General features: G+C 40.7%; 1 protein-coding gene across 1 annotated transcript in view; it reads left to right on the top strand.

Annotated features, from left to right (window-relative positions):
* LOC306740590 (GDNF family receptor alpha-2-like) overlaps positions 1 to 16,585 on the top strand; it is a gene marked incomplete at its 5' end in the record, with an annotated part of 44,977 nt that overhangs the window by 16,140 nt on the left and 12,252 nt on the right. Inside the window, one exon of the mRNA XM_079222808.1 lies at positions 7,992 to 8,370. Coding sequence (XP_079078934.1) covers positions 7,992 to 8,370 — 379 coding nt within the window. The remainder of the gene's footprint in view (positions 1 to 7,991; positions 8,371 to 16,585) is intronic.

Below are 16,585 nucleotides of genomic sequence, written 5' to 3'. Positions count from 1 at the left end.
TGTTCCCAGCTGTGACGGCAACATTGACTGTAGTGAGAACTATAACAGTTTTGAATACTATTGCAGGTGTTCATCTTTATAGGTTTTATTTGGTACAACACCTTTAATAGAACACGATTCACAAAGTACGAAAAAGAAAAGCAAAAGTAAAAAAATATTGAAAAGAAGAAAAACCTCAAAACAATAAAAACATGAAAGCAATCAAAAATATGCAAACAATTCAAAGTATTTCTGTCCATCTGTCTGTGGACAGATTTTGTCACCATGATAGTGTAGCAACCGTGCAGGGTGCAGTCACACAACTGGGTAGGGCTGCAACTAACAATTATTTTAATAATCGATGAATCGGTTGATTATTTTTTCGATTAATCGATGAATCGGATAAAAAAAACAAAAAAGCATTGATTTTCAACCCTTTATTCAAAAACAGAACTGACAGTGCAAAACATCTTCAGAAAGTGCACAAACAGGTTGCTCCTTGAACATCCCTGAGCTGTTAATTAAAAAAATCAAATAAAATGGACTAACACAAAAAACATACACATGTATGCTTTACATCTGCTAAATGTGAGCCCTTTTTGCTGTAATTGATTGATTGATGAGGATTTACGTTTTGTGAGGTAATGTTTTCTGAGAGTAAGGTCAAATATATACAATTTAATTGAATACATTTGTGATTATGATTTGTACATGTGCAGTCCAAGTTGTCCCAGACAGTAAGCCAATCCAACCACAAGAGGAGTTTAGTAAGAACCGGGTTTCCAACTTGGAGACTAAACCACTTGTCTGAACACCCACGCCCAATAGAACATGATGAATCTTATGGGTGTATAAAGAATGCCCCCAGGGTATAACATAAGCATGCATGTTAGAACTACACATACAGAAAACAGAGATCTTCATTACAGATATCAGATCAAATATGGATACCATTATTGCTCCATTGTGGAAATGAAAAAGGGAGTCTTCCAGTAAGAAGAGAACAAATATGGAAAAAGTGACTGTGGGTGTGTCACTTTTACTGGGAGTGAGTAGTTTCCTCTACAGTGTGCCAAGTTGATAAAAGGAAATACATTGTGGGGCCCGGTTTAGATTTGGAGCGTTTAGGAGACATATTAAAGTAATACTGGGTCTTGTAAACAATGAGGAGAGGCTACCATTTCCTCTGAAGCCAGTCATGAAACTGATGCATTACCAACCAGATTGGTAACAGGCCCATGTGACCAAAATTTCAGCTGGAAATTGAGGACAGAAAGCCCTCCTTCCTGACTGCCACATTACAGGGTGACAGTATGAGGCGAGGAGGCTTGCACCTCTGAGATGAGACCGGAGATGCTGGAGTAAAAGTTTACCCAGTAAAATATCCAAGCTTGTGGGAAAATTGTGAAAAGTAACTTTTTTTCATGTCAGCTTATACCCTATTTAAGAGGCAGTTGGAGTTGTTACTGTAGGGGAGTACACGGTGGGGATGACAACCACATATCTTAAGGACTTCACCACTGGAATGTGAGATGGTAAAGTGGAGACATGATTGGAAGTAGTAATGACTTAGACCAGCTGATCTAAATTCTTTGAAATTGTCCAACACTTGTATTGTAGGTATTATCGTCAACATTTACCTTACTATGAGTATGAAAACAACCAGTAAGCTCTGTTATACAGAAACACAATATGAAATCCTAAATGCCTCAAAAATGAAAAGATGCATGCAGAAAATATGCCTTTCAGCCATTTTAGTGAGTGATTGATCAAGAGAAAGAATAGATAACCTTATTATCAGTGTCTGAAGTAAAGTTTCAGTACTACCACATTCAAAAATATATTATTGCAGCAAAGGGTGCATGTAAAGTCTGCTTCACAGCCAGTACAACACTGTTTTATTATTTCTTTCCTTACTGCTGCCCAGAGTTGCCCTTTACCACCATTTATCAACTTATCTATAATTCTTTTCTTGGTATTTAAGGCTAAAACAGGTCCAATCCAGAGCACCAAGACTGTATTAGCCAATTATGTAGTAAATATTGTATTTTATTCCAGTTACTGCAGTCATTTTGCCAAAAGAGAGGCACAACACTGTATTCTAGCACATATATTCTACATGTTCATAAAAACACCCAAGCATGATCAAAGTTGAACTCCTCAATCTAGCCCGACTACCTCTTCACTTTACATTGAGGGACACACACAGTAACAGTATGGTTTTCAGTGAAAAGCTTCTCTACATTTGCATAGGACATATTTAGCCTGGCAAAAAGAAATACTCACTCATGTAACTCATGAACAATCTTCATCAACAAATGATAAGGAGCGCTTAGTGAGTATTTCCCAGAGGAAATCTATTGATAAACAGTTCTCTACCCAAAACCCCTTTTGTTGTTATAAGAGTTGAGCGCAATAAGTAATATTAATGCATATTTTCCCTGCTCTAATGAAATTGGACTAAACGCCGGTGGGAATCTAACAAAATCAAACAAAAAAGATGAAGCATTAGGAATTTGTCTTGTTCACAGTCCCACACCTGCCAATGACAGACACCTCCTCACCCCAAGTATATACTTCAGAAAATAATTCCCACCTCTTTCCCTGATGAGCTCATGCTCGTTTGTTTGATGAATGCAGAAACCTTTTTCTGCCACTTATTTTCTGTAATAATCGATTCATTGTTTTTGGACTATGAATTATCAGAAAATAGTGAAAAGTGCTCCACACAATTGCAAGGTCTTCAAATTGCTTGTTTTGACCTACTTACAGTCCAAAAGTCAAAGATATTCAATTTACTGTGATGGAAAACAAAACAGCAAGTCATCACACTTAAATGCTGGAAACAGTAAATAACTGTTATTTTCATGGTTTCAAGGCAGGGATGCTGTCCAATCAATAGCCTAATACATGTATTCCCCCTCGACAATGCACCAGAACCCACATAATTGATGGCCAGACGAATTATATTACATACAGCATGCCAAGATATAATTAACTGTAACTGTTAATATGCTCCACATGAAATATATTCTGTTCTCTTGACCCAACGCTGAGCTAATTAACTTATTAGCAAGTGAGGGCAGCATAGAATCCTACATTCAAGGGTCCCTCCAGGAATTAAGTTTTAACATCCCAGTTAGACCTTCTAACTCTCAGCACTAAGCCTCTCACCTCTTTGCTCAGTGTGTCCACCATCCAATTAAATCCAGAATGCTGTTTCTACAGCTGGGGAAAAAAAGGACCAGTGAAACAGCCGTGCTCAGCATGCTGTTAGTGTGTTTTACATTTTGACATCGCCCTCATAACAATTACTATTACTTAGGCAAACACTAAGATCTTTTTTTCCACGCGTTTAATCAGGGTTTTTGGTAATTAGGGGTCTGAGTGTATCTGTGCCTGTGCTTGTTTGTGCAAGATTGGTTTAGTGTATTCTTGTGATTGTGGCTGTGTGTATTTATATTACTTTGTTTATATGCTTCATTATTCCGTGTGAATTTTCTAATCAGTTTCCAGCCCTTGCTTGTCTCTCTGTGGGTCAGTAATGAGAGTTGTTGTTCAAAGCTCACTCATCAGAGACCCTTTGTTGGAGTCAGCGTTTTTCTAACAAGTTTGCATTAAACAATAGGGAATAATCCACAGAACATGTTTGATGTTTCAGTTTGTTAGTATTTTTAGTTACTCTCTACTTGCACAGGGATAATGAACACATAAGCAGTTTGTTGATATTGTGTAGGTTCACCAGGCACACACATCCTGTTAGATTATTTCACTACATTCTGCATTATTGCCAGTGACAGTTGAAGGAGCTAAACAGCATGCATATTAAGACTGAGGGGGCCACTGAGGAGTATCATGCTTTGAATTTCACCAGAGGAAGCTCAACTTGAAGGCAGATGTTCATAAACAGCTCAAGTATTTAGAAGTGTGTTTACGATGATTTAAAATTCTTTTGGACAGCACTCTCCCACCTCTGCACACATATTTATTCTCGCATACAAATATTTGTCATCTCTCATCATTTTCATCTGCCTTCACTCTCTCTCATCCGCTACGCTGGTTAATTTTGCATCAATAATTTCATGCTCAGAGGTAAAATTCAAATGATCCCTCAGAACAGAAGACTTCACGAACTCCGCCGGTCGTTCTCTGATGACGTCAATACGTTGCTCAATAGAGCTTAGTGAGATGATTTTGTAGATCCAGTGCACCCTCTTCCTCCCCTTTGGAAACCCCACAGCGACACAAAGTACAGAGCTAATGACTGATGAGCCCTTTGACACGGAGATGCTTGACATGCTCCTCGGGGTCCGGACTAAACACTTCCCTAACAAGCTCTTGCACGCTCACCCAGGGCCGTATTAAATCCAAACTTTGGCACCTTTCCTAATTACTGAGAACATACCCAGAGCCAAGAGCCTCTTCCTAACCTGGGCTGAACTCCCCTCTAGAGCGCAGTGTCCCTTGAGTATGGGATGATATATGAAATGCAGAATTCAAATTAGGCTGACAGAGAGCAATTACCGGGGAAAGAAGATCCCTTACTCTTTGGGAAAAAAGCATCAAAATCCAGATACAGTGTACATTTACGTTTTTATCCTTTTCCTCTCATTCATGCATGCTCTGTCTGCCTCCCTCACCTCTCTCCTTCTCGTTATTATCCCTCTTTCTCTTTTCTCACTGGAACACAGGTCTTATGTAATTTTCTGTTCATCTCCACCTGTCTCCCTGTAGGTGTCCTCTATCTCACATTGTATTTCTCTGCTTCTTTTTCTATTCACTCTCTCTATTCCTTTGCCACTCTTTCTTTCTCTCCCCGTGTGTATTATATGTGAGGAAAGAATAAATGTTTATTTCCACTACATTGCCATCAGTGGGGTCTAATTTATGATACCCATAGAGAAGAGAGCCCTATTAAAAGCCTATTTACAGTCAAACGACTGGATCACCAAAAGTGATGCTTTAACTGTGGTTGACATCGACTAAACAGTTATGAGCTTTCGCAGCACACAAGGTAGTTGGGAGTAAACAACCTAAGACCATGCACCATTTGAAAGTGTTTTTGTGAATTCTTGTTTTGTGTTCCCCAAATGAATTTGTTGTATTGCGCTTCATGCACACATCAAACATATCTGCGAATATTCATATTAGTTTACTTGGCAGCAAACGGTTGTCAAAATATAACAGGAAAAACTATATTAACGACTTTTCCTGCCCTTAATGACGCTGATGTGCTGTGTTTTATACATCCATTAATCAATCAATGAGGACACCCGCCCATTTATCTGTTCATTCATTCAGTCAGTGCCTTGCTTGCTCATTAATATATGGTACAACAGTCAGCAAGGTACGGTGATAGACATGCTCATAGCATCACAAGTTTATGATGGCACTGCTGATGTGCTGGGTTAATTATTCCAATGCTTTCCTGAATTAGGCTGTATTAATTGAAAGCTCTCCAGCATGTCTCTCTAAGTGGCTGTCCAATCTGTTAGTCTGTGTCCTCTCATTTCATCTCTCCATCCGTCATGATCAGCTGCTGCAATCAACTGCTCAAGTCTCCTCTCCACTCTTAAAGCTTTTTCCATTTGTATACGTCTCGTATCATTAGCTTATCAACCTCTTTCTCTTCGCATTATAGCAGAATATGTTTTCTGAAAACCTTCATTGTAATGCACTTGGAAAAATCAATTATAACACTGTAACACAATACTGCACATTTCCCCTCCCATCTCCACTTTTCTGCTTCCTTCCTCTGCTCCACACGCGTTTGCTATCATCCTGTTTGTGTGTAAGCATGTCAGAGCCATCGAGTGGGCTTTGTGTGTTATGTTCGCCCCAGGATATCTTTTTGGCTTGAGCACAAAATTCAATCTCAGCTCCCAAATCAGAGGTAGTAAAAACCTGTCCATCGCTGCAGCCTCAAAAGAGGCTTCAGCCCTGCTTGGTCAAATAAATCTTTGTAGCTCATCCTTTTCCTATTTTCTTTTCATCCTGGACCCCCCAGTGGCCCACATTAGAGCCTGTAGATGGCCAGGGGAGATTTAGGATCTGCAATCCATCAATGTAATGTAGCCTGAACCACTGGACAGCCGCTCCGCTAACCTCTACTCCAGCTGGACCTCACTGCCCTTCTTCATGCCCGCTTCGGCCAAGCTTTGCCCACTTTTTTTGATTCTCGTTGAATCAACATCAACAAAGACTAATTGCCTTAAATGGTCAGTGTTTGTTACTGTCGCATAAGTACATGATCTGAACATAATTCTGCCTGCCTTACACTAACAAGACGGAGCTTGTAATGCTAACAGACATCTGCTGTGGATCATTTATCTGTTACCCTCAGAGAGTACAACGATTAACAAATACAATGATGTCTTATTCTGATAGGAATAAAAAAAATGAATGCTCTTATTCTTCGAACAAAGAAGGGAAGGTTCTCCCGTGGTGGCCTGTGCCAAAAAAAGACAAAACTATTTTGAACAACTACATCTGTTGAACTGGATATGTATCATAACACCATGCCTGTTTACCAGAGCGCCTGTTTCATTTTACCTCCTTAAGCTAAATAAAAGCCCTAGTGAACGAAAACAAAGTTTAAGTGTGCTTTGGTCTCTGTGATGAAGTCCAAATATTCTACTTCTGCTATTCTTCAATGGCAGTGAGTTTCCTTTTATCTGATGTGATCTAAAACCACAAAGTCATTCATTTTGGGGGTTTGCTTATTTTTTATCCTCCCAGTTGTGATGTGATCTGTTCTATGTATCCCCATTTCTAGGATTGATAACGTGCGATGCACCACTTGGAAACAACCCAGCATCTCTAAAATAAATGGTCTTTTTCCTGCTCCCTGCTTTCTGATCGACACAGAGTGAGATTGGTTCCGTTGAATAAGAGATGAATCTCTCTGGGTGTCACCATACCGCTACGACCTCTGAAATATCATTATCTACAGGGGAGGGAGGTTAACTTCTCTAATATAGCCTGAATACAAGAGAGGGGTGCCACAAGTGAACATGATCCTGCTTTATTACCGGTATATCTCAGGAAAGAGTGTGTTATCTTACTGCCACTGTGGTGTATCTCAGAAAACATAATGACATAATCTCTTTGCCACAAATATTATGTGTAGCCAGAGGGGTAATTGCAATGTTTCACGTTGTGATTACACAGAAGAAAAGATAACTTAATCTTGTACTTGAACCATCCAATAAGTGGATCCTAGAGCACAGCTGGGAGTCTTTGCCTAGTCCTTGAGTTTAGCATGTTTTGTGCAGATGCTACAGTATTTAATGTTGCTTCCCACCAACCAGTGTTCACATCAATAAGTGCTCTTGTCAATATCTTCCATTGGACTCCTGTTCGCTTTACAGCCGTCCCGTTAAACTAAGTTTCGCGTGTTTTCCTTACAATTTAGTTATAGCAAACATTTTACAATTATAATTATCATATGTATATTATCAAGGCAACTTGCTACGACAACTTGATAATGTTATAATATTATAATCAGATCACATGATCAACTGGAAGTGAATAATTTAAAAATAAATAATTTGAAATCATTGCTTAATTCATTCATATTTCACTCAAGGTCTGAAACATACTAAATCAATAATTCAGTCAGAGTGCATGTGGACTAGCTGCTGACATCCCTCCTGTTGCTTTCTGTTGGATGATATTGAAGAGTCTCCTTCAGCGTTCAAGTCTAACACTTGCAATGAACTCCCTGGTGTTTTATTTGTTGATCGTACATTACATCTGAGCCGACAGTAAACTACATCAGAACTATATCAATGATGTTGAGTCAGAGGATCAATGGAACTATTTGTGTCAAACTGTTGGGATTGATTTCATCCAGGTTGTGTTTGTTTAAATGCTACGAATCTCAAAGACAGAAACAATGATAAAGTCATTATAAACAGCTCATTCCTCTTTGGAAATACATGTCTGTTTTTCTTTTAAAGGTTCACTAAAGTCACTGAGTTTTCTCTCTTTTTTTGTATCCCCTGACACAGGGATGCTCACAGTGGCCCCAAAAGGTTTCCACTGTGTCGACACTGACAAACCTTGCAACCCCTGCCTTGATGCGGCCAAAGCCTGCAACCTCAATAGCAGCTGCAAGAGGCAACGCTCCGCCTACATCGCTACCTGCAGCAAGGAGGACCCCATCAAGGGAGAAGCGTGCAGCAAGAAGCGCTGCCACAAAGCACTGAGGCTGTTCCTGGACCGTGTGCCACCTGAGTTCAGCCACCGACTGCTCTTCTGCCCCTGTCAGAGTGTGGGCTGCGCCGAAAGACGCAGGCAGACAATCGTGCCCGATTGCTCCTATAAAGATAAGGAGAAACCCAACTGTCTGGAGCTACGGAGGGTCTGCCGCCAGGACTCGCTCTGCAGGTGAAAAAAAGGGAAATAGCAGGGGTGGAAGGCTTTGGGACCGTAAGGGCAAAAGAAGAGTTATCCTCTACTGTGTGTGTGTGTGTGTATTTTGAGGAGTGGCAGGGCAGACATTCATTTCATGGGCATGAATGAATGTCTGCGTTTTTGTTTGTGCATTTTGTTTTGTTGGTTTGATGGACAAATTTTAGTGTGGTGCATGTGAGACGAGCAAACACATCTCAAGATTCATTAACATCTGTTTATATTCATAGAAATTAGGAAAAAAATAAAATGTAATCCAAGTGTTGGGGAGAGTTCCTGTTTGACAGCAAATTCCTCCCTCCCATGACATGGTAAAATTGTATATTTCTCTGCTGTAACTTTTTGAGTGAAGTAATTAGTCATTCAGGGAAGCTGTGGCTATTAAGCGCAGAATGAAGACGTGAGGCTAAGTTGAAGGGACAACGCTCAATTAGGCTGAACAAAACATTAGTGGATCACGTTAGCTGCATGGGGCCTCTATTGGATTCAAGCAGCCGGATTCAATTCACACCTACCCAGCCGTGACATGTTTCCTTGTGTTAGTGCTGCTGAGAGCAGGTGAAACACAGCAGTTGCACTATCAGCCAAATCAGCTGTCAAGATCTTTATAGCCCCCAGAACCATGTGCCGTGTCTGGCCATCAACAACATATCCAGCCAGTTGAAGGAGATATGCTCTGCGTTCATTAGTATAATAGCATAAAAACATATTTAATAATTCTATGCATTTAAAATCTCATTTGTGAGCCTAATGGTGTTCAACCAAGTGTCAGACCCTTGAAAGTGCACTACTAAAAATAATACTCATGTGAATTCTAAGATTCTAAAATATTTGGCTACTTTTTCATGCCTCAGTGTGACGGATGATTAGGCAGCTAATACAATTTAGTGACAATAAGTGACGGGTCTTGATACAACCACCAATAGCCTGCATTACATTTCTCATCTCATTGCATTCATGCACTAAAAGGAATGTTATGTTCCACAATATGAAAGATGGTGATAAAAAGCGCCGTGTGAAAACAATTTGTACCACCTTTTCGCTCTCTTTTGGATAACTAGCCAGAGATGTTTGCTTCTGTTAGAAGAATGATTTACTGCCCTATGGAAATCAAATTAGTCTTGCGAGCCATGCACAACAATTCCTTATGAGAAGTATATATGGCACATCACATTTAACCTTTTTCTGTAGAGGTTAGCAGCCAGAGCGGCCTGAGCATTGTTGTGGGCGAAAACCCAATTCCTCTCCACCAACACTAAATCCAACCACCACATGGCTAAAGTAGTGGAACTCTATTGCCTCGCCTCCGATTTATGATTGTCTTGATAATTACTTGCTTGCCTGCATTGTGTAATCTGTTTTCAGGCTGAGTTGCTTTCCTTTGACCTTTAGGCCCTCAGGTGTCTGTTGTGCACCTCCTTATTGAGAAAGATGAAATAGAACGTTAAAGCTCATTATCTGCGGCTGGGTAATGCCCCACTGAGGTCAACAGCTCGATGAGCGCATACACACTCATACAGTATGGACACACGCTGGCCTGCGCACCAATAGACCAACAATCACTGTGCAGTAACACACATAAAGCACACACTCATACACAACACTTTGATATTGAATGTGACTCTAATAATCTGCGGTTTGGGTGGTGCATTCTCCTACAGTGAATAAGTGCTGCCATGTAAGAGAATGTCACTACGATTCAATTAAAGTGGGATGAGGTCCTGGCTTGACAGTGTTCTCTGATTAGTGATTTTATCCAGCCTTGAAGTGTCCACAATGACCACCATCCTGTGAGATATTCTTAACGTGTCCTCGATCTGTCTCAATGTCCTCTATCTGTTAAATGATGTCAGGCATCATCACAGGACAGGTTGATGTCTTTTAAGACCTTGGAAACACTGACTTGTTATTATATTTAATCAGATAATTTATCGAGATATTGCATTTAGTAACACGCTATGTTCTTAATTGGTTCAGCACCTTCATTTTGTTGTTCAAGATAATTTAATTTAAATTGTATTTGTAATGCTAATTGCCACAACATCCACAAATTAGAGTTTGTTTTGTGCAAAACCAATTGAACAAACCTAGAAAAACCCTCCCGAAACTTTTTAAATAGCACACTCATGTACAATCTCAGAGGAAACTTTCCTTGGCACCGTTTTCCCCTCTCAAAGATGTGTTGATAAAAGCAAGGGAAGATCATTCAACGACAGGCGTAGCTTCCCTGGAGATGCCTGTCTGACTCCAAACGAGGGATACACAGCTAGTCCAATCCTATTACATTTGAACACAAGGGACTGATCGAGAGAGGAAGAGGGAATGGGAGGAGGGAGAGAGGGAAGGAGAGATGACGAGAAAGAGAGAGAGAGAAAGGGAGGGAGGGTCGCCGAATCGATCTGGCCCGTAAAGTTACTGCAGCGGGTTGGAGGTCAGTGGTTTGGTCACACAGCTATGTCTCTGCAGCAGACAAGCTTAGCTCCCGCCAACATACTCTGATGAAGAAAGGGTCACAGCTCAAAACAGATTTAAAAATGTGTACTCTTATATTTTATATTTTATATTTTCCTTTATTTTTATTTATTTAGACTTTGAATGGCAAACAATTTCTTGCTCTACCTAAAAAAATGCCTTGAGATACTTTCTGTTTTGGAGTTTTCGCCGGAGCACATTGGATGCCAGATTGGCTGGGATTTCACCTTTGGAGGCTTTTCTGATTGTTCCAGATGGAGCTCATAGCTCAAACAAACACAAAATACATATTTGAAAGGATTTCAAATATATAACGTTGGCTTGGGCTTTAGTGGCATATTGCACTGGAAGATTTCATTCTCTCCCTGGTCTCCGTGGAGGCAATTGTGTACTCTGGAGAGCTAGGGACTGTAGATGGACAGAGAACAAGCATAGTAGCTCTTTAAAAAACATTTTTTTTAAACCTGGTTGTACTTCTGCTGCAGTTATTACATTATTTCCTTCCATAATAGACAAACAACAGACAATCTCCACTCTATGTTCTTACCTTCCTTCCAATGGATCCAACATCTATTCATTTGGGACTGCTGAGTCCACAGAGTGACAATAGGGCTATATATAAATGATCTGTTTTGGGGTAGTGAGCATGTGTGTATGTGTGCGCGCGTGTGTGTGTGTGTGTATCTGCATGCATAAATGCAAGCAGATAAACTCCCTATCCATTTTCATGTCAGTTAATCCAACACCAGCCCAATGAAGCCTAACCCAAAGAGCATTGAGTTGTATATGTGTTCTGTATTGATTGTTTGAGGATCAATGCACCACTTCTATCTTTGATTAATATCCTTTGGTCTTCAGGATCACTGGGTGCTCTTTGATTGAGTTCTTTGGCTACTGGTTATCAAAGTGGGGAGCTGAGAGACAATCGATCACTGTACAGGTAACCTGACCCAGTTTGGGAGATGCTAGATCTGTACCAGGCCGTCTTTGCTCACAGAAAACTTGCATGGTACTACACTCTCTTTCACACACACACACACACACACACACACACACACACACACACACACACACACACACACACACACACACACACACACACACACACACACTGCTTTAAATCAACAGTCTGCTCTGTTCTTTTGTATCTGACAACTCAAACCTCCACCGAGGGGCAACAGTGTGAGGAGACTGACTGAGACGAAGCTGAAAGAAATCATGTTGCACTTTTATCATCAGTTTCTCTCACTTTCTTTTTCTCACATTCACTCTCTCTCACACACACACACACACACACACACACACACACACACACACACACACACACACACACACACACACACACACACACACACACACACAGGACAAGACAACATGTTCTTGCTTCATCCTTTTAGTAGGCATCCAAGTAGGATGTCGATAAACAAAATTTACTATATATATATTGATTGTATCTACCGAGCAGCGCAATCTTATACCGACAGGTTTCATATTTTCATATTTGTAGCAGCGGGCCTCCAAACCTTCCTCACAACACCCTCGCTGTGTTTCTGTTGGGATCAGAATGCAAAGCTATTACACACTGGAGGGTTTGTCTCAAACCCTTCATTTGTGCTCTTGTACTTGTGTACTCCCAAGCCACTCACTCTGACCTCGCGTTCACACCTCGGCCAGTTCTCTATGATGAACTGTAACTTTAATGAGTAACCAAGACTTGGCTGTGTAGAAACAGATTTTCCAGGAAATTAATCAACAAATACATGCTCAATCCAAATACCCCCAAAGCTATAGACTCAACAACAAACAGCCTGATACCCAAAGTGCTCAATGTGAAATTCAGAGAATATTGATTATTGATGAATTGACTACAAACGTCCCTCAACATGGCTACGGCTGAGCAGCTAAAGGTGCTAATAGTGTTAACCTGAGGGTTAAATTCCATTTCTAGATAGCAAATAGATGTTAGCTGCTATAGTGTTCTGAATTTCACACCTATCTGTTCTGACATGACAGACGCGTGATGACTGAGAAATGGGCTGAAACACCTCCTGTATAGACAAGCCCTGACAGTCAATTGATCCATTGTTATTATAATAGTATTGACTGATTAGCACATGTGTTAACCTCTTATTCACTTTATTTTTTATGTGAAACCATGTCTTGACAATCAAACACCCTGTTGAAGAAGCAAGGCTTGGCCAAACAAAAGATAATCTTCACAATGCAATCTGCAGAAGTAAAAAACTAAAGATAACAAAGGCTATATATGAACTGCACTGCCTTTTTTAAGACACATAAAGCTTTATGACTCTTTCCTGCACCACTGTATGACAAGTAAAAAAGCATACACTTACCTCTTCTCTTTAAATGTCTGTGCCCAAGTTGGTTACAATACAAGTTATCAAAAGTGAAGTGTCTCTTCTGGTTTTGCAAGCAAAGCATGTGTCAACTAGTGACCTTTTTCCTCATACATAGTACAGTTTGCTGCAGTGTGCGGCTTTAATCAGGCTTTAAGATCAGTGGAGACGTGCTTAGCTTGCTGGCTACACATGAGAGCTGGAAAGAATGAGTTGTACATTTAATTCCAATACACGGATTAGTATATGCCCATTTACTTTCCTAACAGTAAACTCAAAGGGAATATGGTATAGCGGAAAACTGCAGCCATTAATAGGCCTCATGCTTTACTTCACAATCTCTTCCGCCAGTGGTATTGTATCTATTATTAATGTGAACATTATCAATAGGACAGAGAGCTACATTGACCGTATTTACAGAATGGTCAATGTGTGGTTTCGACTGTGTCAATTAGGGCATGCTCTTTCACTCTTCATCATTCTGACTCTGAACTCCTTTTTGTATTTAATGAGTCTCATTGATGGCTGCAGCCTCAATAACCTTTCCCGCACAAGTGTTTGATATGTGGCTAACAACTATTTAATTACTGCTTGTAACTACAGATTACTGCTAACTCTGTCATTTTCGCTGACAGTTCCTCCATGTGATTAACATGTACACTGTGTCTGGGGCACGGTTGTTTGCCTCATTCGGAGAGCATTTAGGGAGTTCAGATAACCTTGAATAATCTACTCTCCCCTTACCAAACAGGCAGTATTGGATTTTGTGTGTGGCCCGCTTGATTTAACATTCATCCCAATGACATAACATTCAGTAGGGGGTTGTAAGACATCTGCAGGGGTGGCGAAGACCGAATTAGGAAGTAAAATAACTTGCAAGCCAATGTTTGGGTCACCAAACAAGGAACACTGCAATCATGCATAAGTAAATGTTTCAAAATAAAACAAATTACTTGGTTAATTCAATAAAAAAATGTCAGATCGTTGCTTGTGTTCTTCTACATTTGATGTCCTGCTTTAGAATGCAGGGGAGGTTGTGTCATCAGGCAGTTGTTGGTTTCAATTCTCTGCTGAGTAAGGGTGCGAAAGGTTGTGTCATGTGACAGCTAAGCTAAACTGCCTTGTGTTTTGACTGAATGCCATCTGTCCACATTGCCCTTTTGGAGTATTGACTGGGAATCCCAATGAGTACAGTGCTGCCAAAAAAAAGGCAGGCCTCTGTCTAGGCATATTAAAGATAAAATAGCTGTGGGTAAAATGGACAAAGAGACCACCAGCAGAAAGTGTGAACGCAGGAGCAGAATGCTGCGGTACGAATCGCAAAAGGGTCTTTTAGTGGAAAGAAAAATATTACTGCCATACGTTGTGTCTTTTTAATCAAAATATATTCGTAGCACTCCATGCACAAGGTCAGTGCTGTATTGTTTGGTTTTTCATGTGAATTGTCATGATGTAATAAACCGTGCTGCACAATGCAGAACATTCTGAGTGTTAAAAGAGAGTAAGTGACAAAAGGACACACAAGGTTATTGATTGAACCAGGGTCAAATATCACTCGTCGGGAGTTTGCACATGAACACTTAAGTCTGCAATGTCAAATCAGTTTATACAATACGACAGTGACAAAAAGGACATTAATGAGAGAGGAGAGGAGAGGAGAGATAAGGTCGGAGGAACACAACAGAGGAGAAGACAGGGGAGGGGGAGAGCATAGCATAGAGAAACATCTTTTGTTTTTTCTCATTTGCTTCATGTAACTGCAATTATGTTGGCAGCTATTGTGTCATGGTTGTTGTTATGCTTTCTGTAGACGAGCGTGAGATATGGTTTGTAAAGCCTCTCTGGGCTGAAGACTGGGGGAAGTGATAAGAGTGAAGAGGAGTACCATTTAACAGAAATTATCATCCGTAGAAGAACTCATATTTGTAGACAGAGCCCAGAGAGGAAGTCTCTAAACCAGATAGGGCTCTCAAAAGACTGTTGTTTTTAATGAAGAAAGGAAGCTATTAGAGTCTTTGGAGTCTGATAACTGTTTTCCTCCCACCCCTCCTCCTTCATGAAGAAATGGTTTCCAAGAATGACACTCATCTGATTTTAGTCAGATTGTTTGTCACAGACATCAAATGATAGGAATAAGAATATATATAAAAAGCCATTAGTTTTCTATTACTGCCAAGCTCGATGGACAGGCACTCAACGCTCAGCCGAATCACTGTGTTTAAAGTGTCAGGTTGGTTGAAAGAAGTCTACCTCTGTGGGGGCTCCCCTGCCACTTCCCTGGGGGCTGAGTGGCTGAATGACCATAAAACTCTGTTGAGCTAGACAGCCTGTAATTTCAGCAGCGAGTGGTGCTTTGCCAAGGTATAATGGAAAGCCAGTGGAAGCCATGAAATTTGCTGAATCCCGGTGTTGGAACACCATTGTCTGAACACTCAGGACACCTCTCTAAACTTTAAATTACTGTTTTTAAGCCATCATTGTCTGAAAGAGCTCAGCATCTAAAAAGAAACACAGTGCTTGTTCAGTCTCCTTAATCTTCTGTAGTCTTTGCCTTTTCTCCCCAAGAAATCCCATAAGTTAGCCCATAAGAAATCGAAAAATGGAAAATCTGGTTCTTAAGGTTATTTTGTGGAGGCACAAGTTGTTCTCTCTCTCTCTCTCTCTCTCTCTCTCTCTCTCTCTCTCTCTCTCTCTCTCTCTCTGGTCTGTCTGTTGTGTCGTTTTATCATCTGTGGCATGATTGTGGGTACAAGTGCCTTCTTTCACAGAGAGCAGGAATAGATGAGAGAGGGCTTTGAGGACGACAGGTGTGGAGAGGGATAGCTTTGTATTTATGTGTACGTGTTCTTTCTTTTCTGTGATTTAACATTATGTACTGTGTATCACTATTTGGGTGCGTATGTGTTTGCGTGTGTGTGCATGCTGTGTCAGTCTTTGCAGCCATGAAAGAGCAACCATGCACGGCCCGTTTTCTGAAGCGTGGCTTTAGATGTGATGTTTGCAGCATGCCACTTCGAGAGACTCTCCGGCTGATTTGATAGGAGGGCGGATGGAGATGGAGTTGAAGTAATGAAGTGAGTCTGAGTTCGCTGCTGGAGGCCCATGCCCATCACACCACACTGGCTGCATATGTAGTGCTCTTATGAAAGACGGAGAGAGACACACAGACAGACAGGCAGACAGTGAGAGAGATTATAACCTTATCACCCCTATTCCCCCTCAGCCAAATCTGCTTGTCTCCACTCTCTTTATTCGCAGAGCTGAGATGCAGCATAAGTGTAAGCACATTGGTCCTTAACTTGCTGCAACGACAGAAGAACTCTCTTTGATAGGCTGTATAATGACCAACTGTACCCTCCTCT

This window comes from Taurulus bubalis (genome assembly GCF_910589615.1).
Source record: "Taurulus bubalis genome assembly, chromosome: 8".
Classification (NCBI taxonomy): domain Eukaryota; kingdom Metazoa; phylum Chordata; class Actinopteri; order Perciformes; family Cottidae; genus Taurulus; species Taurulus bubalis.
Note: the sequence above shows the minus strand (reverse complement) of the source record. Positions and strands in the feature narration are given on the sequence as shown.